At 49.7% G+C, this 25,285-nt stretch overlaps 1 protein-coding gene across 1 annotated transcript in view; it reads right to left on the bottom strand.

Moving 5' to 3' along the window:
* The window catches only part of LOC144133747 (endoribonuclease Dicer-like), a 54,795-nt gene extending 29,775 nt beyond the window's left edge, over positions 1–25,020 (bottom strand). Inside the window, exons 1-2 of the mRNA XM_077666869.1 lie at positions 24,781–25,020; positions 20,003–20,305 (exon numbers count right to left, since the gene is read on the bottom strand). Of these exons, the coding sequence (XP_077522995.1) occupies positions 20,003–20,305; positions 24,781–25,017 (540 nt within the window). The 5' untranslated portion in view covers positions 25,018–25,020. The remainder of the gene's footprint in view (positions 1–20,002; positions 20,306–24,780) is intronic.
* Positions 25,021–25,285: the final 265 nt, after the last annotated feature.

Here is a 25,285-nt window from a genome sequence, read left to right as displayed (position 1 = left end):
ACCAAGAACATACAAAACGCCATTTGGAAGAATACCGAACAGCACCTGGGAAGCGATCACTTCATACTCTCTCTGGAGATAAGCACAAACGCGTGCAAGCGCAATATAGGTATCGCAAGAGTTACGAACTGGGACAGGTGGAGAAAGGCCCAGGCATCTACTGCAAATACTATTACCGACCTAGAGGAATGGGTTAAAGATGAGGTGCACTCTCTGAAAGCCTTTACAAAAGAGGTCTGCACGACAGAAGATTGCCCAGCGGTCGATCCGCACCTTCTACATTTATGGGAAGCGAGGCACTCATTGACAAAGAGATGGCGCAGACAACGGCTTAACCGCAAACTCAAGAAAAAAATAGAGGAGATAAACAAAAAGGCAGAATCCTATGCCATATCCTTAACCAGACAGAACTGGCATTCGCTCTGCGATGGTATTCAGGGGAAGCTAGGTGTGTCAAAGACTTGGAAGCTCCTGCGTGTCCTAATCGACCCCAGCAGCAGCAAGTCGGCCACTAAAGACAGGCTCACGAAGATCGTACACACCACCCCGGGTACGGACACAGAGTTGATCGAAAAGCTCAAGACCAGGTATCTGTGCACGGACCAAGTCGTGGAACAGCCGGAGTATCCTGGACTGCCAAATCCCAAGCTGGACCTCCCACTCACGAAAGAAGAAATCAAAGCAGAAATCGCGGCCATGAGAAAAAATGCAGCTCCAGGTCCAGATCAAATAACAGCGAAGCTCTTATTTAACCTCAGCGATGACACCATCACCGCGCTGGTGGAATGCTTCAACGAGCAGCATTGGGCTACAGGAACGTTACCAATATCCTGGAAGACAGCCGAGGTTCGGTTCATTCCGAAGGCGAACAAACCCCTTAAACTGGATAATCTACGACCGATATCGCTGACCTCGTGTTTGGGGAAGCTCATAGAGAGGGTCATCAACACGAGACTGAGTAGATACTTAGAAGAAAACAACCTCCTACCTAATACTCAATTCGGCTTTCGCCCTCACCTATCGACACAGGACGCCCTCTTGTACCTGTACAAAGACCTCCTTGAGACACCTCCCAAGTCACAGACAAGGGCCATCCTGGCACTTGATTTGAAAGGAGCGTTCGATAACGTTCTACATAAAAACATCCTGCAAAGCCTCGCCGATACCAACTGTGGCGCAAGAACCTACAACTATATCAAAAACTTCTTATCAGTCAGGCAAGCCACTATAAACTTCGGTGGAATAAAATCAGATCCCATCACACTAGGCCCGAGGGGAACTCCGCAAGGGGCGGTACTGTCACCCCTCTTGTTCAATTTGGCTATGAAAGATCTACCAGGCCTTCTTTCCGAAATCCCCGGCGTCCAACACACATTATATGCGGATGATATCACTGTCTGGTGCAACTCGGGGAGTGACGCCGAGATCGAGGAGCGTCTTCAAGCAGCAGCCGACACGGTGGACCGGTACGCCAGGGAGAGAGGTCTCCAGTGTGCGCCGGAAAAGTCCGAGTTGCTAATCCTGAAGAACCCGAGGACACCCCTAGCGCAGAACATCTCGGTGTATATAGAGAACCACCCAGTACAGAAACCCACGGAGATCAAGATACTAGGGCAGTATATCCCGCAGGGGCGACAGAACACCACCACTATGAAGAAGCTTACAACATCCACCGAGCAAATCCTCCGCATGATACATCGTATCCGAAATAAACACCATGGCATGAAGGAAAGGGACACCATCCGCTTAGTGCAAGCTTTCGTGATCTCTCGGATAATGTATGGGACGGCATTCCTTAACCTCTCCAGGTCGGAAATTGAAAAGTTGGAGGTACTCATCAGGAAAGCCTACAAGACGGCACTGGGGCTACCAAACTCCACGCCAACAGCAAAGCTCATGGCTCTAGGAGTACATAATACCCTCAAAGAGATGTGGGAAGCACAATGGTTCTCACAACTGAATCGTCTCGCACTCACAAAACCCGGCAGAGAACTGCTCGATAAAATCCATGTTAATCTGCCCTATACAATTGACCAAAGGGAAGAGGTCCCACGCGATGTGAGAAGACGCATAAACGTGCACCCCATTCCGCGGAATATGCATCCCGCATATAACACCGAGAGGAGGAAAGCAAGAGGTGAATCCCTGCAGAAGAAATGGGACAAGCAAATTAACACCCTTTACGTGGACGCAGCAGGACCAAATAATGGAGTCATGACTATTGTGGTCTCAACGCCTTCAGGGTCGATGGTGAACTGCGCCTCGGTGAAAACATCTAACCCCACTCACGCAGAGGAGGCAGCTATTGCATTAGCTGTAGCATCTAACCCCAACGCCGTTGTGCTCACTGATTCCCAGAACGCCTGTCGAAACTTCAATAACGGATTAATTCACAAGTCAGGGTTGTCATTGCTGACTAAGCATCCACCCAACCAGGTCTCAGTAATCTGGTTCCCCGGTCACCTGGAACTACCAGGAGGAAACGAAGCCGCCCACAGGCATGCCCGAGCTCTTCTATACCGGACGTCTCCCCCTGATGACCATGAAGGGTGCCGCGACCTAATAGGCTTAGCAGTGTATGCTGACAATCTTGCGCCATACAGAACAGCCAGAAAGGAGTACCCAACACCACACAAATCCCTCAACAAGTTAGAAGAGAACACCCTTAGGAGACTACAAACCAACACCTACCCAACACCAGCTAAATTACACCAGTGGTACCCTACACTATACTCCCCACAGTGTCCACATTGTGGAGCGGTAGCTAACCTCTACCATATGGTGTGGGCATGCCAATATAATCCCTTAGTTGACCCCATTCCCAACCCCTCGGAGGAGCAGTGGGAGGCTATTCTGCTCAGCGATGATCCTGACCGTCAGCACTGGCTGGTGGGGAGGGCCAGCGCAGCAGCAGCAGCCAGTGGACTACCGGACTAGGCGGTCCACCCACATGTTCGGAGAACATTGAAGAAATAAAGACGTTTGTAATCAATCAATGCGCATCAGTACTCAAGATGCTTCGGCTTGTTTTTGCTCTGTTGCGTGAAACTTCCACACCAACTAAAAATTTGAGAAATCTTCGACGACCTGTGAATAAATCTGCTGACAAATAGTGTTTCACGCATATTAACCTAGCTTGTTTGCCACATATACCGTATATAACACTATTAAAGAGTGCGAATTTGCTTGCACAATATTTTATTTGTTTGATATTTTTGTTATTTCATGATACGTTTCTAGCCACATTAAACTAAAAAACGGAACAACAAAATACCCGAGTGTCTAAAGTCGTTTTGGCGAAATACACATCGAAGCTCCACGTTTTTCGCTTCAAAGTTTTCGATCGCCGCACATGATGTTTTTCCGGTGGTTTTGCAACAATACTTTCATGCTTCCGCGTTTCTCATGCCCTTGTTTCTTACAGATATTTCCCACTGAATTGCCCATGACTCATTCTCCGAGAATTCCACACCCCTTTCACATGTTTCTCGGCCCCGCCGGCTCTCTCTTTCAAGTCCCGTATCTCCCCAACTCTTCTCCGTGTCGTGCCTTTTTAGGTAGTGCGCTAACCACGTACCCCGAGAAGCGCTTCTTTTTTCTTTCTGATTTTACTCACTTTCTGCTAGCTGTTTCACCTACGCGCTTCGTCTTTCGTGCTCCCCCCCCCCTTCAAAGATCTTCCTGTCTCCACCTTTCAGCTGAAAACTTTTTTTCGCTACCGCAAAAGCTGTGTAAAACAAAACGGCTCTTAGCCCTGCAGCCAACCCCTCCCCCCCCCCCCCCCCCATCGCCTTCGTCTCCCTTGCCATTCGACACAGTGCGATTTGTCATCACGACACATCCTTTATTGACAGGTCTTCTCTTGTCTGGCACAGCGGCGCCCAACCGCACAACCAACGCGACGAAAAAGCAAGGACACCCGAGCTAGCACCGTTCGTAGTCTGCGCAAGCGGAAAGCCACATCTGATACTATATGAGAGCTCCGACGCCCTTTTCTATCCTGGCCTGAAATATCTTATTTGTAGGTACCACAATTCTTTTACCTTGAGATACGTGAGCCATGGAAAGAAAAATGATAGGTGTAACGTTCAGAGATCGGAAGCGGGCAGAGTGGATGAGGGAACAAACACGGGTTAATGACATCCTAGTCGAAATCAAGAGAAAGAAATGGGATTGGGCAGGGCATGTAATGCGAAGGCAAGATAACCGCTGGTCTTTAAGGGTAACCGAGTGGGTTCGAAGAGAAAGTAAGCGTAGCAGGGGGCGGCAGAAGGTTAGATGGGCGGAGGAGATTAAGAAGTTTGCAGGCAAAGGGTGGATGCAGCTGGCAAAGGATAGGGTTAATTGGAGAGACATGGGAGAGGCCTTTGCCCTGCAGCGGGTGTAGTAAGGCTGATGAGGATGATGATGATGATGACGACGTTCGGAAATGAATGTGGTTTTGGGAATAAGTGTTGCTTTGACATGCGGCTTTACTTTTTCCTGGGAGGAAAAGAGAACGAGACCAAGCACGAAGACGACTTTTGCGCACTTACTCTCACTGCGAAATGTCTGGGTTGATGTCGTGCGCAGTGCAAATCTGCCCGAATGGTAAGAACTTTATTTTTCGTCTTCAGTGCCAAACATTCACTAATTTCTCTAGCAGCGGGTTTGAATTAATGTGACCTGACATCCGATGCATTCATGAATACCTTTTTCATGTACCGCTTATGAAGGACAAATATCAGAACTGCTTAGTGTTTCACTGCAGACCAGTTGGTAAGAATATGTGTACTACTTCTGTACTGTTTCTATTTGGCATCCACGCTTGCAGGTGCAATAGAAAATCCGTAATTTACGATTAAAGCTTTTGCCCAAGTCATCTCTCAATGAAAAAAAGGCAATTATCTAGACTGTCATACGGGAGTTTTTGCGTGGTTTTTGTCACATTGAATATTGTCACGTAGTAGTGGTGACGTCAATCGAAGGACCAATCAAGACCGGCAAAATTGTTTCTAAAAGAAAACTGTTTATTGGCTGACATGCGCCCACAATGGACTGAATCACTCTGCGGCGGCGAAGCGACAAGAGTCCTCGGTGGTCGTCGAACAGAATGCCCGCCGCTGTCGGCCGTGCTCAATTTACAGCTGACAGCGAACTTTCGAGATAAAGCGTGCGAAGTTACTAGAACATTCCGGAACAGCATAGAATCAGCTCTGCCTGGCTGCGATCAATCGAGATAAATCTAGTCGCTTCTTGGGTCGCAAACAAAGCGATTAAGAGGCGTGGCGGCAGATTTGAAGAAGGAAAAAACACTGCAAAGATTCGAGGCATTACTCCCTTCTCAAAGAAGCATCGACACGATGGATTACAAGTAAATAACGCGAAAAGCAACAAATGCTGTTCAGATGGGAGGAGTCTATCGTCGCTGACAATCTCGGCAGGTTTTCACATAATGTGCGACATCGGCACACAGTCGGGGCCAATAATACTTGTTTTGAGTGCGGCGGAGGGTGCGAATAAACCCGAGATGTCCAGCTGTCGGCTCATCGTGTGAAGCCTGTATAACTTCTACGCGGAGACAAGCAGATACAATAAGGAGGTACGCTGTTTTGTTCGCTGCAAAGTTCTTCTTCAAGAGGACATCAATCTGTACACAGAAGTAAGACAGTCGTCGCTTGAATGAGGCGGATGGTGAAGAAACTTTTTCTTCCAAGCACTCGAGCAGGCGTTTTAGGTCGGGGACCGAGCGTTGCTGCTGGGCAATAGAGCTGGAGCTGATGGGTCCCAGGAAGGCATCCTCATCGTCGTCCGGCGGCGGTGCATCTACAGGGGCTCGTGAGAGGCAATCGGCGTCAGAGTGCTTGCGTCCGGACTTGTAAACGACGGTGGCGTCAAACTCCTGGAGGTGCAGACTCCATCGAGCGAGGCGGCCAGAGGGGTCCTTCAAGTTTGCAAGCCAGCACAGCGCGTGGTGATCGCTGACTACCTTGAACGGTCATCCGTACAGGTAGAGGCAGAATTTCGACGTATCCCAGATGATTGCAAGGCACACCTTCTCGGTTGTCGAATAGTTAGCCTCGACCTTGGAAAGGGAATGGCTAGCGCATGCGATGACTTTCTCCAGGCTGTAGATTTTTTGAATGAGGACGGCGCCTAGGCCCACGCTGCTTGCGTCGGTATAAACTTCAGTATCGGCGTTTTCATCAAAATGCGCGAGGATCCGTGGGGACTGTAAACGACGCTGAAGTTCTTTGAAGGCTTCTGCTTGCGGGGATTCCAATTTAAATGGCACGTCTGCCTTAGTCAGTTATCACGAGTCGTCGGTAGTATGCGCACAGTCCGAGGAATCTGCGCACTGCTTTCTTATCGGCCGGCGGTGGAAACTATTCAATAGCAGCTGTTTTCTGGGGGTCAGGGCGTACTCTTTCCTTGCTAACGATGTGGCCTAGAAACAACAGCTCTTCGTAGGCAAAGTGGCATTTCTCTGCTTTCAAGGTTAGGCCAGGCGACTTGATGGCGTCTAATACTGTTCGAAGTCTTTCGAGGTGCCCTTTGAAGTTCGAGGCGAAGACAACGGCGTCATCTAAATATACCAGACAAATTTGTCACTTCAGGCCTGCCAGTATTATATCCATTACTCGCTGATACGTCGCTGATGCGGAACAGAAACCAAATGGCATCATCTCAAACTCGAAGAGCCCATCCGGAGTGATAAATGCCGTCTTCTCGTGATCTCTTTCATCGACCTCAATTTGCCAGTAGCCGCTCTTGAGGTCCATCGAAGAGAAATAATTGGCGTCGCAGAGCTAATCCAATATGTCGTCAATGCGGGGAGGGGGTAGACATTCATCTTTGCTATGTTGTTCAGGCTGTGGTAATCAACGCAGAACCGAAGTGCGCCGACTCTCTTTCTCACTTGAACAACCGGTGCCGCCCATGGGCTGTTTGATGGCTGGATGACGTCGTCGCGAAGCGTCTCACTCCACTTGTTCCCGAATGGCTTGTCGTTCTGGCGGCGACACATGGTAGGGGCTTTGACGGAGAGGTCGGGCGTGCTGGTCAGTTATAATGCCATGCTTGGCAATCGGCGTTTGTCCGACCTTCGGCGATGAAGTAAAACAGTCGCTGTAGCTTCGATGCAGATTGCGGGTCTAGTCTTTTCTGTTCCGGGGCAGGGCTGGGTTGACGTCAAAAGTGGCCAAGTTGTCTTGGTCAGGCAAATCTTCTGCGGAGGAATCGGAGAAGGCGAAGGAGTCTCGTACGTCGGATATTTCGTCGACGAAAGCAATCGTCGTTCCTGTGTTAATTTGCCGGTATTCTTCGCTGAAGTTATTCAGCAGTACTTCGGCCTGGCCGTTGCGGAAATGTGCGATGCCTCTTGCGATGTTCATTCCTTGGTCTAGAAGCAACTGTATGTTCCCCTCGATGACGGCTTCAGCATTAAAAGCTTTCGTCGCGACTACGGTCGCGATAACGCTTGAACGAGGTGGGACCCTCACTTCTTCCTCCAGGACACTCAAGGCAAAGTGATTTTCCAGAGTTTTCATCGAAGGGACGGTCTCGGCCGTTTAAAGCGTGATCAGCTTGGATCGCAGGCCGATGATCGCCTGATGATCATTAAGGAAATCCATGTCCAAGATTACTTCACGGGAGCATTGCAGTAGCACAACAAAGGACGCGGGATAGGTATGTCCCTTGACAGTCACTCGCGCTGTGAATCGTACTGATGGTGTAATGAGGTGGCCCCCTCCGGTGCGAATTTGTAAGCCGTCCCAAGCGGTCGTGGCTTTCCTCAGCTGCGAAGCGAATGTTCCATTCATCACCGAGTAATCTGCTCCGGTGTCGACAGGAGCGTTAACTTTCCAGCCGTCGATAGTCACTCCTTAGTAGGATGTGTTGGCTCTTGCATTGCAATTCGGACTCGGCGTCGGGTCACTGCTTTGTCGCGTATTCGAATCGCGGGTGGGGCGCGTAGTCGAAGGTTTTCTATGGGGCGGCGACGTTTTAAATGCAGTTCGCGTCCTGGTCATGGTTGTCATTTTGTCCGTCGTCGGTGTAGCGAGCGTAGGGTCTTCATGCTGCCAAGCGAGTGCTACGTCTTCATGGGGCGTTGTAGTTGGAGGATATCTGGCGTTTCGCTCCTGAGCAACTTCACTTCCAGAGATTGCTGCCTTTAGTTACCCCTACTGGGGCTGGGAGACCATCCTCGTACCGCGGCTGAGTAGCTGCGGCGTGGCGACGCAAAGCGCGAGGTTGACGGCGATGGTGAGCGCGAAAAGCGGTTCGGCGTGTACTCCTCTCGACGCAGGTACTCGGTGATATCCTGCGGACGTTGGCCGAAGCTTGGTAGTGGGGCGTTAACAGCAAATCCTCGAGGAACGATACGTCGGTACGGGCAGTGACGAAGAATATGGCCGACTTCGCCGCAATAAAAGCACAACGGTCGGTTGTCGGAAGTCCTTGAGGCGTCGCATTTCCGGTGGCTTGAGCGTCGCTCGTAGGCTGGGCGGGCGGTTGCAGGGAGGCGGCATTTGGGAGCAAGTTGTTCATGTCGCACAGGCTGTAGGGGTTGTCGTTGGGGCTGAGGAGTGCGTACTGCATCGGCGTAGGTCATGGCCAGCGGTTTTGTGGCCGTCTGGGTGCCAAGTGCCTGTTGCACTTCTTCCCGTATCACGGCCATGAGAGTCACTTCTTGCGGCTGTGGGGAGGATGGCAGTAATCGCCGCAGATCCTCGCGGACGATTTCGCGGATCACTTCCCGCAGGTTGTCGCTGGTGGTGGTCGTCGAGTCCAGACACATTCCACAGACAGAGGAAGGGCGGTTGTACTGCCGTGCCCGGACGTCGAGGGTCTGTTTTATCATGCAGGCTTATTGCATGAATTAGTCGACTGTTTTTGGCGGCTGGCGGACGAGGCTGGCAAATGAGTTGTTCTTTTACGCCCCGCATTAAAAACTGAACTTTCTTTTCCTCGGTCATCTGGGGGTCGGCGCGGCGAAAGAGGCGCATCATCTTTCCTACTTAGCCACGGACGGGCTCATTCGGAGGGTAGATCCTGAACTCGAGAAGTAGTTCGGCTGTTTCTTTTCTCACGACAATGGTGAATACCTTGAAGTGTTTATTTTTGAATTGTTCCCACGTCGTTATAAAAGACTCGTGGTTTTCACACCAGATGCCTGCAGAGCCCTCCAATGAGAAAAATACGTGTCCAATTTTCGCCGCATCATTCCACTTGTTGAATGATGCCACGCACTCAAATTGGCTTAACCATTCTTCGGGGTCTTTGCCTTGAGATCTATTGAAAGTTGGCGGCACCCGCGGCTGCTGCAGTATGATCGGTGTCGACATCTTCGGCGAGGTTGCGGCGTTCATAGCAGTGTCTTTTCGCTGTCTGGTGCCGTCCGGCAGGGCTCCGAACTCAGGCTCGTCTCCCTGGAGACGTCGGCTTCCTCGCTGAGCTGCTGGCTCGTCCTCGGATGCGAAGCGCTAAGGGCTGGCGTCACGACTCGAAGGGGCATCCGGAACATATGGAAGGCTACCCAGCACCTCCACCAGGTGTCACGTAGTAGTGGTGACGGCAGTCGAAGGAGCAATGAAGAGGGACCAGAGTTCTTTTAAAAGAGAACTGTTTATTGGGCTGACTTGCGCCCACAATGGACTGAATAACTCGGCGGCGGGGAAGCGACAAGCGTGCTCGGCGCTCGTCGATCAGAATGCCCGCCGCTGTAGGCCGTGCAAAATTTAAAGCTAATAGCGAACTCTCGAGAAAAAGCGCGCACAGTTACTAGAACATTCCGGAACAACGTAGAATCAGCTCTGCCTGGCTACGATCAATTGAGACAAAGCTAGTCGCGTCTTGCGTCGCAAACAAAGCGATAAAGTGGCGTGGCGGCAGATTTGAAGAAGGGTAAAACACTGCAAAGATTCGCGGCAATATCTTTAGTGGAGGTGCGACACGGCGCACTAAAATAAATGTATCCCATTTGGTACAAGGCAAATTAAATTTCACTTCGTTCAATTAATGCGGTGTTATTACAAATTATACTGTAATATGTGTTGCGAGTGTCCGCAGGCGGACTGTGCCTCACAAAATTCAGTGTTATTTAATCATTTCTTTTTGTCCTGCGACGGCCATATTTAGACTTATCATGACATTATGCATCTCTTTGTAGGCTCGACTCATCGTGAGGTCATCGTGCAAGAGCTGGACGAGGAATTTAATTGTTTGAATGCAGAGCAAGAGTGCTCTTGCAAGAGGAGTGCTACGATTACTTCCGATATGACTGATCAGTTCACTACTGACAGTTCCGTTAAGAACTCTATTTATGCATTACTCGTGCCACAGCAGCTTGCCGAGCTGCGTTGTCCAACCTGAGTCATCAGCACGCAGCCAACTTTAAAAAAAATGGTTTTCCCAGAGCCTCTGCCACCATGCTCTTGGGTCCTCCTTTCGTTTAATTACGAGGATAGCTGGTAATAGAGGAATCCATCGTGCATGCGCTAGAAGAGTAATCCTTGTAACTCGATGCAATGAGCCGGTTTCTTCCTTGAGTTCTTTGGCACCCTCATTTATGAATAATTACTACGTTGAATCGTACATCCACACTTTCACTCATTGGCCAGCGGGTTGTTATATTACATGTGCCAATTTTCAAAAGTAGCATGCCAGTGTTTGAGAACTGGATATCAATGTTTGAAAGCTGGATACTAATTTTCGAAAGCCGGATGCCAGTGTTCGAAAGCTGGAAAGCCAATCCGAGACCTTTACTGGCCCATGTCGCGGAACGAGCCGAAGGCCTGCGTTGGCCGCTCTATCGGCAGAACGATGGCTCGAAACTGGCCTGAAAGTGGGGCCAATGTGTCAAAGTGGTAGCGCTTTGCCTAAATGCCAATGTAGGAACACCGTTCATGCCAACTTTTGTCAATGATCGCCCGGAGTCCGCCCAATGCTCTTGTGCTGCCTGGGGAGCAAGCCATCTGAGCCGCGAGCTCCGGGTCTTGAATCTGCGCATGGGCCCCATTTCTTACCCCCTGCGTGCCTACACATTCACACCCGACAACGCCCTCCGCGGCATCATATACAACATCGTGGACTCCCAAACACGGGAACAAATTGTCCAAGACCTCCAATTCATGAATGTTAACACACCTTACGCCGTCGCCGACATGCGCCAGATCGGGCCTTCCAAATCCACCCTCATCACCTCGTGGGCACCAGCACCCTGCACAGCACCATCATCTTCAACTCGGGGATTTACTGTTGCCACCCATTCCGCCCGAAAGCCGAGGCCTTCACGAACTGCTGGTCTCGAGGTGACCGCACGGATGTCTGTATGAAGCCCAAGTCTGCCCTCTGTCACCACTGCGGCCAGGCCCACAATGCAGGCGAGCCCCCGACCTGTGTCTCCTGCTGCATTCTGTGGAGGTGGCACACGTCACGGCCTCGGGCCCGTGCAGGCTCACGTTCGACCAGAACGGCCCATCGTTACCCCCACCTATTTCCAAGCCCCAACTTTCTCCGCCAGAGCCTCCCACCGGGCCCATCCCCGTCGCGACTCCACCTCCCATGGTGCCCGGTCCGCTATCCGCCACTGCTCCGTCTCCTTCCCGCCTCTGCCTAAGCCCGAGGCGTCCAGCACCCCCGCCACCAACTCTACCGTCACCACATTGTGAGCTGAAAATCGCAGCATCCTACGCCGACCCCAAAATCACGGCCCTCGGAACCACTATCACAGCCCAGCAGCTCCAAATTTAGGAGCTGTTGCCTCAGCTAGCACGTCACAAAGACGCGCTAGCCCGTCTGTCCTCCTCTGCTCCTCCTCCGCCTTCTACCACAGCTCCTGCACCTCTACCGCCGCCGCCTACGCCGGCGCCAGCTGAGGAGCCGATGAGGTGCCTCCTTCCCCACCGGCAGCCCCCGCACAAACGCCGATCCCCCTCCTCAGACGCCGTCTCACCCGAGCGTCACGTCGTTCGTCAAACAGCCTCGTTCTTGGAGGCGTTTGAGCAGTGCATCCTAGCCCGTTTAACGAAATTTGAGGAGCGCGTCGCCAGCATCCACTCCCGCGTGGCCACCATCGAATCTCACCTCAGCGCCGTGGCGTCTAGAGCGCTACAGACTACATCCGAGGACCACGCCATCTATCATGGCCAGACACCCAGCGCACCTTAGCTTCTGGCAGTGGAACTGTCGGGGTTTCCGCAACAAACGGTGCACCCTGCAGCTTCACCTCCAGAACATCCCTCCTAACACTCTCCCTAGCGTCCTAGTACACCAGGAACTCCTAGTTCTCTGGAAGCTGCCCGACTATGCCTCCTTCTATGCTCCTTCTGAGGCCCACCCTAACGTTTCCACGCTGGTGCACCGCAAGCTTACTGCTGTGCTGCAACAGCTGGACGTTTCGGACTACTTCCATCTCCTCCTTGAAATCTTTACAAGCCGTCACACTGAACCAAGCCTCTTTGTTCTCAATATGTACAGCCTTCTCAAAGTCCCTTCAGCCCCTCTCCTCCTCGTCTTCCGCAAAACGCTCTCCTGCACGGGCCGCAACACCCTGGTCGTTCTGGGCGACTTGAGTGCGCCCCATACCGGCTGCGGCTACTCCTAGAACAGCCGAAAGGGCCACTCATTTTTTACTTTTGTTCAGAACATATGCCTTTGTGTCCTTAATGACTTCGCTGAATCCAGATTTGGATCCAGTATCTAACGAGACACGAGTACAGACCTTGCCCTCGCCAAAAATGTTGCCAATCCCACATGGATTAATACAGGCGTGTCCTTCGGCAGCAATCACTATGTCCTCTGCACCACTTTCTCTCTCCCCTCTTGCTGGTACCTCTACTCGTCTCATCCAGGCATCCAGGAAGTTTACTGGGACCGCTCCCCTCTACTCGCCTCTCTACTTCCTCTTCTGTTGCTATCACCGAGCTATCTGCCTGGACTTAGACCCTATTGGCGGACGTCCGCACTGCCATATCCACACTTCCTGATGCACCACACTTTACTATGGCAGACAGCTGTCTGCCTGCACCTTTGTGAGGCGTATCACGCTGTCCACAGCCGCTGGCAGGCCCAGAAACACAATCACCGCCTCCGCCCCAGTTTGCCCGGCTGGCGCCGAACATAGAGGAGCACCGCTCCTCTCCGGCAACAATGGGGCCAGAGCTGCGATCGTAAGGCCGGCAACCTGGGCCTCTGTGACAGGTGGTCGCTTCTCAGGGTGCTGCTAGACCCTACCCTCAACAAAGCTTCCCAGCACAAGGATATCTCCCATCTCCTTCACTCCTCCCCAATCGCTGGTAATGACTTCCTGGCGGCCCTTCGGAGCCGCTACCTCGGCGCCGACCCCTACTCCCCTTCCCATCTACTCCGGCTCCCTCCACCCCGATCTTGATGCGGATATATCTCTGGGCGAGGTTCGTGCGGCTCTACTCACGCTTCGCACCACCTCGGCCCCTAGGGCGGACTGCATCATTAACAAAGCATTCCGAAACCTAGACCCCACCTCCCTCGAAGCCCTTACTAACCTTCTCAATACACATTGGCAAGCTGGCACTCCTCCCCCTCGTTGACCCGGGCACGCGTCTCTTTCATCCCCAAACACGACAAACCTATTGCCCTAGAACACCTCCACCCTATCTTTCTCACCTCCTGACTCGGCAAGCTTTTCGAGCAGGTCATCCTGGCCCGCCTGCAGGCTTATCTGGATGGCCATGAAATATATCCGGACATGTTATGCTTTTCCCCCTATTGTCCTCCCAGGATGTCATGCTCCAGCTTTCCGTGGATGTCTTACCATTCACACCACAAACGCACTGTAGCTGTCCTGGCGCTAGACCTCGCAAGTGCCTTCGACAACGCACATCACACCACCATTCTGGTCGCTCTCTCCTCTCTCCATGCCGGGCCCCGTGTCCATGATTATGTCACCGCTTTTCTAGCCGCAGCAGAGGCGAAATCTGATACGGCCCACTTTCTACTTATTTCTCACTTGGCAACTAGGGTACCCCTCAAGTTTCTTTCCGCTCTTCTTAACCTTTTTTCCCGCTGGCACGTGCTCTGCGCACTATTCCAGCTCTGCCTCATGCTTTCTACGCCGATGTCATTACCCTCTGGGTAGCCATCGGCAATCTTGCTGATATGGAGACCACCTTCCAGGTGCGTGTGCACGCGGTGGTGACTCACGCCCGGGCTATCAGGTTGAGCTGCTCCCCGACAAAATCTGAGCCTTTGCTCCATCTGCCTTGGGGGTGGCGCATTGTCGCCCTCTCCCCTCGCCGTCTACCTGGACAGCACACCCATTCCTCTCGCCTCTACCCTGCGCACCCTTGGACTATTTCTTCAGTCCAATGGCAAGCACGCCACCCTCATCACTCGACTCCCAAACACCGTACTCAAGACCACCCGCCTCATAAGCCAATCTGCCAATCGCCACAGCGGCATGCGCGAACACGACCTCCGCCGCCTGGTACAGGCATTTGTTCTAAGCCGCTTCATCTATTCTCTCCGTTTCTCTTCCTTCCTCCCACCAAAGAGGACAAAGTCAACAGCCTCGCTCGCCAGGCGCATAAGTCGGCATTATTTCTTCCCGCATCTATCTCAACAGCTCGGCTACTGTCCATGGGCGTCCACAACTCCCTTTCGGAGCTGACGGAGGCCTTTCGCATGGTCCAGCTCCTCCGTTCCTCCCGCACCCGCTCGGGTCGCGCACTTCTCTCCACCTTTAAGCTCTCCCCTCTTATCCCCTACCTACCTCACTGCTCATCCTTTCCCACGTCTCCTCCCTCCTAACCGTTCATACCCTCCCTAACAATAGGCCTCCTGAACACCCTTCCTCCCCCCCCCCTCTACAGAGCAGCGTGAGTTTCGGCGCTTTGGCGTGAGTACGGACGGAAGGCTGCCGTTGCTTACATGGATGCTGCCTTTTACCGCCGCTATCCAGACCACTTCCTTGCAGTCACTGACAACTCTCTCCGAAACACTTTTACTGCGTCAACGACACTTCGATCTCTGTAGACGCCGAGAAGGCACCTGTTGCACTTGCCATCACGACATTCAGAGTCTGAGAGATGCTCAGGCCTGACAGCATTTGGACTAACGATATACTGTTTGATTTACTGTTGAAAGCCTCCCAGGTGGTAAAGGAAGCTGCGTAGTTCACAAACCACGTTTGGCCGAGTCCTGCAGCGCAAAGCAGACGTTTCGCAATTTGCGCTCGCCGTCCCATTCATTGACACCCGCCACACGGTCAAAGCTGGCCAACCAGTCTTCGACGTCCTCGAACCTGTCTCTGTGGAACGGTGGCGGCGACCGAGGTGTGCGAAGGACGAAAGGCGGGGCATTCCCGGAATGCTGAGCCGTCTGGCTAGCCGCGGTGGATGTCATGGCCCTTACCGGCGCTGTCAGTCGTATTCTGGCAGGATGTTATTCTTGTCAAGGGCTCTCTTTGGACACCTGAGTGCTGCAATTCACCTTGCTCTGAGTACCATCAGTGACACTCGCGTTAAGAATGCTTTGGTTGTATTACACTTGCGGGACCAAGTCTGCAGTATTTATTATCATGAAGTAATCATGAAACCCGTTCGATGGCTGTGTGACATTGGCTTTCAGCTGCTGATCCCAAGGTCGCGGGTTATTCGATGCCGACCACGGTGGCCGTAAGCCGATTTAGTCCAAAGACAAAAACGCCCATGTGCTATGCAAAGTCAGCGTACCTTAAAGAAAGCCTGGTAGTCCAAATTTACCCGGAGATCTCCACTACGGCGTCCCTCAAAATCAATGTATTGCTTCCGGACGTTGAACCTAACAATTTACAAGTGATCATGAAGCGGTTGTTCCAGCTCTGAAATTTAATGAGTTCATGCGTCAACAAAGCAAACCACTCCAGCAATATATTGTTTCTGATTTGTTTTTGCAGGTAATGATGACAATATGTAAGAATACTTTGCAGAATAACTATAATTGCCTTTATTTAGCTTATTTGTGCCTGAGCTAATTCTTCTGCTTGTGGCCTTTTATGTGCCTTGCTGCTAATGCGTGCGCAAGATTTGTGATTTTCCTGAGGTCTGTGGTTGGTTATTGACCCAGAGGATAAAAAAGAACTTAGAGAATCTTAACAATCCGGGTGTGTGACTGCGCTGACTTGTCAAGCTTTGTTTTATTACGATTGAGAGCCCTGGCACTGAGGTTCTTTGCTGCTCTGTATATGAGCAGGCTGCTTGACAAGCGTAATGAAGCGGGCCCTTGGCAGGCATGGCTGTTTGAAATTTGTGGTAAACCATTGCACCTTGCACAGCTGACGCTGTCCCTGCTTCTCTCTGTACGTTCCTTTTTTGCCACAGGTATTTCGACAGTGGTTTTCAGAGGACTTACTTGCCTACTCAACTTCTCAAGCTTTGGTGAGCACGCTTTGCAGCTGATACTGCTTTTCTTTCACTTCATGCTTTCTTGTATAGGTGTAGGCTGTTTGCTAATGTTCGTTCCACAAGTCCTATTGTTTGTTTGAACTTTTAGAGTCCAACTGTTGGCCAGAGGAGCAAGGACCGGGGCTAGGTCCATGCAAAGTAATCGCATCACCTAGTACTGGGTTGTTGAAAAGACATGGCGGTTGTTCCAGCTCTGAGATGAGCGTCTGGACTAGTGCTCTTTGTGCAGTGCTCTAAGCAATCTCTTGTCTGTAGTGCTAACATATGAGCTTCATTGTACAGATTTGAAAGGACCGGTTTGGTGATGCAATGTCAGGAGATTTATATACATGCAACTGGATGTATTTGTTTTATCTTTCAGATGTGCCCCTGTGTGGCTTAAAGGCAGGGTCCTAGATCTAACCCATTGGACGTATACTGAAGTGATTCAGGTGTTGCCATGACATGAGCATCACTGCTGTTTTTTGTGCGATGGTGCAAGTTGCCAACCATCAACCACTTCTAATCCAGTCATGTCATGCTGGTAAGGGAAAGTCTGTTTGCAAGATACCGCTCATAAGGTCCAGTGACTACAGTCTGCAATACGGCATGGCTGCGCACTTGCTATTCACAGCTTGGCTTTCAATGTCTGCAGGCTGTTTGAATTTTGCTTCTGCTAAGGACCCCCGGGGCGAGTGACTTCATGAATTTATGGTGAGCCATTACACTGTTATCAACTGCCGATGACAATAACATCATGCGCACCTATGTTTTTAGTTTGTTTTCTCCCGGTGCTGTCACTCTGTGCCATTGTCTGCTCATAATGTCTTGTGATTACTCGTTGGCGTTTCAGGGCTCACTTAACTGCGCTTTTGGTTTTCCTATTTTTGTTCACTTGTACGGACTGTTGAGCAGAGCTGGTTTTGACTTTCCCACGTTACCGTCTAGTAGGCATCCTCCTTACAAAAAAAGTGATTTTAAGAACATTTAGCGAGCTCTGCACTGCCAGCTAAATCAGAGCAACTTCCTCATCAAAGCATCCTTGTGAAAAAGGCCCAAGCCGAAACGATTTTTATTTTAGCATTTGGTTGCACTCGACACTTTCCCGCCATCTAACTGCTTACTGTTTTTGCATCATCGAAACAGGTAAACCTACCTCCTCCGTGGCAACTAACATTAATTTTTTTGCTCGTTTTCTTTTTTTTGTGAAGGTATGTCCACTGAATTCGGTAAGATAACGCAGTGACTGAAAACTGTGTTTCCCTCTCAAACTGAGCATATGCATTTCTGGCTCTATACTGCAGCCGTATATCTCTTGTAATGTAGGCTCATTGTTCCGGTCATTGCAAATCAGCTTTGAGTTCCCTTTTATGCGCCTTTTTTAAAGAAAAGTGAACTCTAACATTTCTAAGGTTTTAGGGGGTTTAAAGGTCGTACTAAAATCAATCATTTGCGTAAGTAATCCATGAACCCATTTAGGACTAATGAAGGAATGTAAAAAAAGTCTTGAAAATTTCTTCTGTAGAATTTTCAAGCTATCTACAAGCGTAGTGTCAGCAAAGCTAATAGAGGGCTAGTAAATGTTCGTCTGAAAAATTGATTAGGTGAAACTTACTTTAGATGTGCAGTTTTTTTTTTCAAGACGTTTTTCAGACGCCTATTAGCTCTTTCTGTGTTTCGTTGGAAGCAACAGACATGGTGATGCCTTCAGGCTGAGGAGGTAGCCGAACTGATAATATTTGATGTTCTAATTTGCTGAAGAAATATTTGTTTCGTGCCGATGGTAACAAAACGGTGCGGCAATTTTCGGCAGTGGATATGATGTGGCCGCCAAACTGACCGACCGTTATAGGTTGGTTGGACGTACAGTTTGAGCTTAATTGTTCCATAAACGGGAAAGGAATCTCATATATAATTCCTCTCTGTATTGTCAAATTTCTAGTTGAGAAAAAAGTACAGAAGAAAAGCAGCAGAAGCGACTGAAAGCAAATAAGAATCAAGCTGGGCGACAGTTTTCTTTTGGCCTTTCGCCTAAAAGTATCCAGAAAGTGAGTGCTGCTGTTCAAACTGCCGATACGAAGAAGGCAGCGAAGAAAAACCGTCCGGTGGAAGCCGTCGCCCAAAATGTGAAGAAAAGAGAACAGGGGGCCGGGACGAGGGGTAGAGAAGGGGAAGGGGCGGACAAGCGGCACAGGTGAACTTTTCATGAACAGATCGAAGGGTGCCCGCATGTTGGACACTGGACTGCTCACAGAACAGGAGAGAGTTGAGGATTAAACTCCCTACGCTCTCCCTCAGATTGGAAAAAATACAGTTTTTCTTTTTAAGGTCATTGAAAGGCTGCTCCCGTCTGCATTATGTGCGCCTAACACAGGCTGCCCTGCCAAATCAACAACTGCATACAAGCTTCCGCTGCATGTCTACAAAGCGTGTTTCTAATTTGTGGCGCCCAATATTCGGCGCTATGCGAGTGAAATGGGCGTATGAAATGCGATTTTGCTTTATCTTGGTGTTATTAATATTGCAAGTGGAATAACTTCTTTTTGTATGCTCAGATTTCAGCATTGTACCTCCAGTGATAATTGGACAGCATGAGGAATCCTTTGAACCGGTTGATAAGATTTCTTCTGGATAAGATTTTTTTCGCAGTAACGCCCTACCGCTTCAGAAAGACGCACTGCAAAATAGCTCACAAATTAGCTGGATACGGATTCTTCCACGAATGGCGTTTCCTCGACCCTCAACGACACGGCCTACGGAGAATAATTAGGTGCATTGTTAGCACCGCCTACGTCCATGCAGCTCCGCCCATAGTCTCCGCACGCATCGTCCCCGAAGGAGAAAATCGCGCCGATTTCTCAAGCCGCCTTCAGAGAGGGATTTTGAGCAGCGCATACAACAAACTGCAAGGCAGGTGTGTCCACATATTGTTCGTGCCGCCATGGCAGGTGACAGTTAAATTAATTATTCGCCAACCAACCTGTGTCGCACAAGCCCCACCGGTGTAACTAGCAAGTACGACGCCACAGCATGATGGCAAGAACAAGAGGAACCATTGCTTTATTCAAGCATTTGATTATATAGGCGCGGGAACGTGCGCCGAGAGTGCCTGCGCATTTAGGGTGCGCAGTCATGCTACAGTGGCCTTATCGGATACAACCGGTGGCAGTACTTGTCATCGCAGGGCAGTGGCGCTTCGATTAACCGCGGCAGGACTACGCCAGGAGTGATATGCGGATTTCCAGGGACATATGATTGCTGAGCAGAGAGTTACCAATTCCTCATATATGCGCATTAACTCATTAACTCTATCGCGTCAAACCCTTCAGGAGGACCTTATATGCCCCTCTAGATTCCTTGTCTACAAATATTTTTTTTGTGATCGCTCGAATAGAGTGATTGTAAAATGGGCTCTTTTTCTTCGTGCAATGTTTGCCCTTATTATGACCGCATTTTGGTTTTAATTTTTATGCTTTGCTTTTAATTTCAGCGTTGTACTTTCCGCTTTTATTGCACCTTGTTTGTTTTCTTACCTTCATCCACTCCCCTCTCCAGAGCTACCGCGTTTGAAAGCATACGCATATGCAGTAATGACAAAGATAAAAGCGCACACTCACGCCGTCGCCGATGCTGTTCACGTACTCCACGATGGCCTCGCTGAGCGCGGGGGATCCGCTGCGGAAGTGGCGCTGCAAGCCGTGGCGCGCCGCCACGAAGCCGTACACACGGTTGCACTCGACGCGGGCGCGCGTCTGCGTCAGCGCGCCAGAGCTGAGCGGGTGCAGGCATCCGTACAGGTGCGCTGTCAGCAGCGCCTTCAATGCCGCGTCGCCCAAGAAGTCCATGGGCCGCATGCAGCCCGGAACCACGCGCGCCGCCGCCGGACACGTGTGGTGCGTGAACGCCTGCAGCATGAAGCCCTGCTGGGGGGCAGGCCGTTCCAGCCGATCTCGTATCAGTTTCCGCTCATTGCAATTTACTCTCTTTTTGACACGCATAAGCAAGCCCGAATGGTTACCGGGGCAAAATGCTGTTGGTATACAACTTCACCAGGCCAAGGCACCTGCACTCTAAACACATACCCCTATTGGAGTGTAAAAAGGCTGTAAGCTGCACACCTTTCTTATACAAATGAATGCGCTAGAGGACACCTTTTACCCCCTTTTTACTACTTTTTAAAACTTGTCTTTCAGCAGCGTTTTTACAAAATCAGTTGTGTGGATCAGCAATCTTTAATTTCATTTCGTGAGGAAAAATAAAGTATCTGGTATGAAATGAAACAACCTTAAAAGAACAATAAGCATTGTGTGCAGAACACACAGCAATGATAAATAGGTACCTCCTGTATGAAACAGTAACGAATGCATGGAGTGCATTCTAAAAACAAACTAAATGGACAAGAGAGACTTCGTTTGGCTACCAGAACAAGCAGAATTTCTACAAAAAAGCTTTCTTTCGACAAGATCGACAAGAAATGAACATTACGGCAATAAAAGGAAAAACACGATTGTTACTCCTGCGTAACATAAGTTTAAGCGGAAGCTATTTGCTGCAGTGAACTTAATAAGATTTATTCGAATTATTATTGGTTTTATTTAACAAAGTGCGCGTATCGTCCTTATGTGGTCACTGAGTTTCAAGTACAAGGTGTGACACGTTGCCGTGGTACCTTGGAGTGCCATCACTCTACAGAAACTATTCAGCCCGGCGCGTTGCTGCTGACCGATCACTTTGTAGCTGCACATTGCTGCTTTCGGAAAGTGCGAGTGTTTAAGTGTTCGATGACCTTCATTTATTTCCTCTAGGAAAGCAGGGTCGACGCAACGGCTTTTAGGCGTGGCGACGGCTCCGGTGCGGGATTCCACCGGGCATCTGGGGGGAATATCTTCTCTACCACAGCAACGTCAGTGCTCCGGTCCACTGCTGCCGATCTCTGTCCAGGTGCTTTACAGAGGATCCATTTAACTTGCTCAGGTTGGTCACGGGACCCTGCATCCGTAGCCTTCACGTGGCTGCAGCCACGTGAAGGCTACGGATGCGTCGCGTGAGCGTGATGTTCAATACATGTCGCCTTCAACGTGAACCACAACGTGAATTTTGAAGCAACCTGGGCTACGGCAATAACCGCGATGTACGTGTGGTACCGTGGATGACTCTGTTCACGAGATGGTCACGTGACCAGACTTTACGGTCTGCCCTGAGACCCTAAATTTATGCCGAAGAGAGTTCTTGTAGAAAGAATGGCGAAATTTTACAGGCTTCTCTTCACAGCGTGACATTTCTGAGGAGAAACGGTACCTCGGAGAGTCGTTAACAATGCTCTAGGAATTTGTTTAAATTTCAGTTGCAAGAAACCAGTAAATGGAAGCTGGACTTCGCGTCGCATTTCACTGAAAATTTCGATACTTCATTGACGGCCCACGTAAGTGAGGGTTTTATCTTCGCTGATAATGCCAAAGGGGTAAACCGGCAAGAAAAGTGCAGTTACTTCTTGCAGAGCACCCACCTATTGCAGCCACCCGTCTGCAAAGACGCCCTGGTTCTCTTGTTTGGAACACCATTGGAAAAAGGGCGGCAAGAAGGTAGTGAATGGTGCTATTAAAGCCTTTTACTGACCGTTACTACTTTCTTTATATCTCGTAAGGATAGGTAGTATCATTTACACTTTCAATAGAAAATAGTCCATACCATGCTTGACCGGAATATTCGAATATGGATAACCTCGACACTCCAGGCAACATTGCTTCCTGATGTCATATGTGTCCTTTTGAATAAATCGTAACGTGCAGCAGCCATTTACTGCAAATTTACTAAACACGTGTGGAAAAACGCGAAGAAAAATATTGATTTTCTTTTATTCCTTAAACCTCCATATATTTCTTTGAACATTAATTATCACAAACAAACATACAATAAATGGTTCACTGCTGCGAAGTGCTGCTTGTTAAGAACACGCCGTTCGGCACTTCTCATGCGACTAAAAGAGAATTTTAAGAAGGCAGTACACCGACCAAAATAAAAATGAACTTTTAAATGACACGCTCCCACACGGGAGCCGTGTTCACAAACAGGTGGAGAAGTGAAAGGCTGGCTATTTACGCTTGAAAATGTGCCCTAGACAGCGGGCGTACGCACAAACAAGTGCCCTGTCTGTGGGATTAAGTGTGTATCAGGTTGTGTGAATGATTAAAGATTCTAGATATAGACGGCTTTGGAGATTCTTTTCTGTTTTGAAAAGTGCGCGCGTTGCTCCCATCTACGTCATGCTGCCTGCTTTCAGAATGTTCGGCGAGTGCACTTAACGAAGCTCTCTTGTTTGCAACATCATACTGGTGTTGTTTCAACCTTTGATCAAAGTTTCCGCTTTCACTCACATACACATGGTTACACTTCCCGCACACGGTATAGTGTAGTCTACGCCCGGAAACGTTTCTTTTGGGAGGCAAGTCTTTTGCGTTGACGACGGCTTGCCGCAACTTTTTCGCCAGCACGTGTGACACCACAACGTCGTAAAATCGCGCGCGCTGATTCGGGACACATATGGCACAGGTGCACGTTTTTTGTCGGCTGGGTCACTGTCAGATCGGGGGGGTCGCCACTGTTTGCGTTGCACAGCATTGAGAAAAAGCAACGTGTAGCCACATTAGGAGAGGTCCCTGCAAACTCTTTGACGGTCGGCCTTTTCACGTTCTCTGGTTCTGTACAGATGCGGTCTGCTCGACGAAAAAGTGAGGAAGCCACTCATCACTTGTGAGAGGCTGGGTGAAGGAAGTTAAAGTGAAGGTAGCAAAAACACGATTTTAAACACTGCCAGTTGCAAGAACACGGGACAGTGACATCAGCATGATTTAGCGAAAGAAATAATATGTATAATAAAGTGCGGCTGGTCAGTCGTGTACTACGGGGCCTCTTTCTGTACTGATTTTATTGCATTCACTACTATTGTGTGCGTTGCTGAATAACCTTGCAACTTGAAACATGTATTTCCGAGACCCATCTTTGTTTCGTATTCAAGGCTATCCTTGTCTTGTTAGCTGTCTGCTTCGACGGTCTTCTGAGATGAGCGCTTGATTCCCAATGCCAACGTACTGAGATCAAACCTACTATCCTCGTGATTGTATACCTACCTTTTGTTTTTGTTGTAATTATCTCTGATAGGTAGTGTCAAAAGCTATACCGACCGAAAGTGGCCTTCAAGTGCCTCTTCAGCTGCATCTTTCTTTATTGACTGCTTCTGTAGCTGCAGAACCCTTACTACATGATGCTACTACGTAGTTAGTAAGATAGAGGAGAAGCCGTTACAACCCTCATTTATTTATTTATTTCCAAATACTGTTAGCCATTCTGGGCTTCTACAGGGTGGGATCGGTACAAAGAATCAGTTCAACACAGTTCGAGCTCTTTTACAAAGGTGTCTAGCGAACAAGATTTGCGGATTACGCGTCGGTCAAGGTCATTTCTTTCTATAATTGCTTTAGGCAGAAACGAAAACTTGCAGGCGTCAACTCTCGGCATGTATGACACAACTGCAAAATGATGGTTAGTACGCGATGACAGCATTCCAGGTGGCCGTGAGTGCAAGCTCGAATCCAGATTGAACACACTGTGATAAAGCTGATAAAAAAACTTTAGCCTTGCAGTTTTTCTGCGAATAGCCAAAATTGGAAACTTTGCTCGTAATAGATGTTCTGATACGGACTGCATTTTTTGGTAAGAGAAATATATACCTTACTGGCAATCTTTGAACACGTTAAACTTTTCGACAAGGTATTTTCGATTCGGATCCCAAATTATGCTTGCGTATTCCAGAGTTGGCCTTACTATTGATCTAGTATAGTTTGACATCCGATGGTGTATCTTTTAACTTCCGCCTTAGGAATGCAAGGTTTCGTTGGGCTGCTCTACAAAAATTTGTACGCGATCACTCCAGTTTAAGTCGTGACTAATCGTGATATCGATTTTAATTTATTAGAAATTTTTGTTTCGCTGTCATTGAAGGGGGCCGAGAATAGTTTAGACTGCCTGGGGCTTCTTAACATTCGCTGACAATGCACAACTCGCAGCCGTATTCGCAGTTTTCCTCCATCAAAACGAAGCACCCACGTCCAAGATTCGACCGTGAATCCTTGGGACCAGCAGCAGAAGGCCGAATTCATTGAGCCACCGCGACTGGTTATTTGGAATTTTGCTGGTAGGGCGAAGAAAATGGCACCCACATTGAGTAGCACACGCAGTCGTGCAGACATAATCCTGGTCATTACGCTTTCAGCGGTGCCGTCTTAGAGACGGACTAAGAGGACCCGTACCGTGAGAACTTCCTTGTAGTGAATGTTGTACTGTGGCACTGCGCGTTAATGTTGGATGGAAGCAGCGTGGACCGAGCACCACGACTTACCTTGTCTCGGAAGGTGTAGTTGACGGTCTCCTCGACCTCCCGCAGGGGCTGGGCCGCCTCTAGCAGCGACGGGTCCTGGGGATCCCAGTGCTCGCGAGGCACCGGCCTCGTCCACTCGAAGAAGCTGCTGGATACCTTCGACACAGCCATATGACCGGCACTCGGTTGCGGGCGCTGCTCTGTGAGCAAAAAAAAAAGCGTGAAGACGACGCTGAAGCACCTGCACCGTTGCCACATAAACGCTAGCGCACCCTACGCAGGGCAGCGCATTGAAGTGGACGTGGCAAGGTGTAAGGCTCGTTTAGAGGAAGTTCCGCAGAGTTTGTAGTGCGGCATTTGACTGCCTTACGAAAACAGGCAATCCGAACTCATTTTTAGTGTCTGGAATAAGCCATCTTCGTTACAGAACTAAGAGACAAGTGAACGCGCTGCCAGCTAGCTGCTGTGAAGAAATATAGACTTGTCACGAATATCTGCAGAAGACGAGGAAGACAGCACTACTCTC

Source organism: Amblyomma americanum, chromosome 5 (assembly GCF_052857255.1).
Source record: "Amblyomma americanum isolate KBUSLIRL-KWMA chromosome 5, ASM5285725v1, whole genome shotgun sequence".
NCBI lineage: Eukaryota > Metazoa > Arthropoda > Arachnida > Ixodida > Ixodidae > Amblyomma > Amblyomma americanum.
Note: the sequence above shows the minus strand (reverse complement) of the source record. Positions and strands in the feature narration are given on the sequence as shown.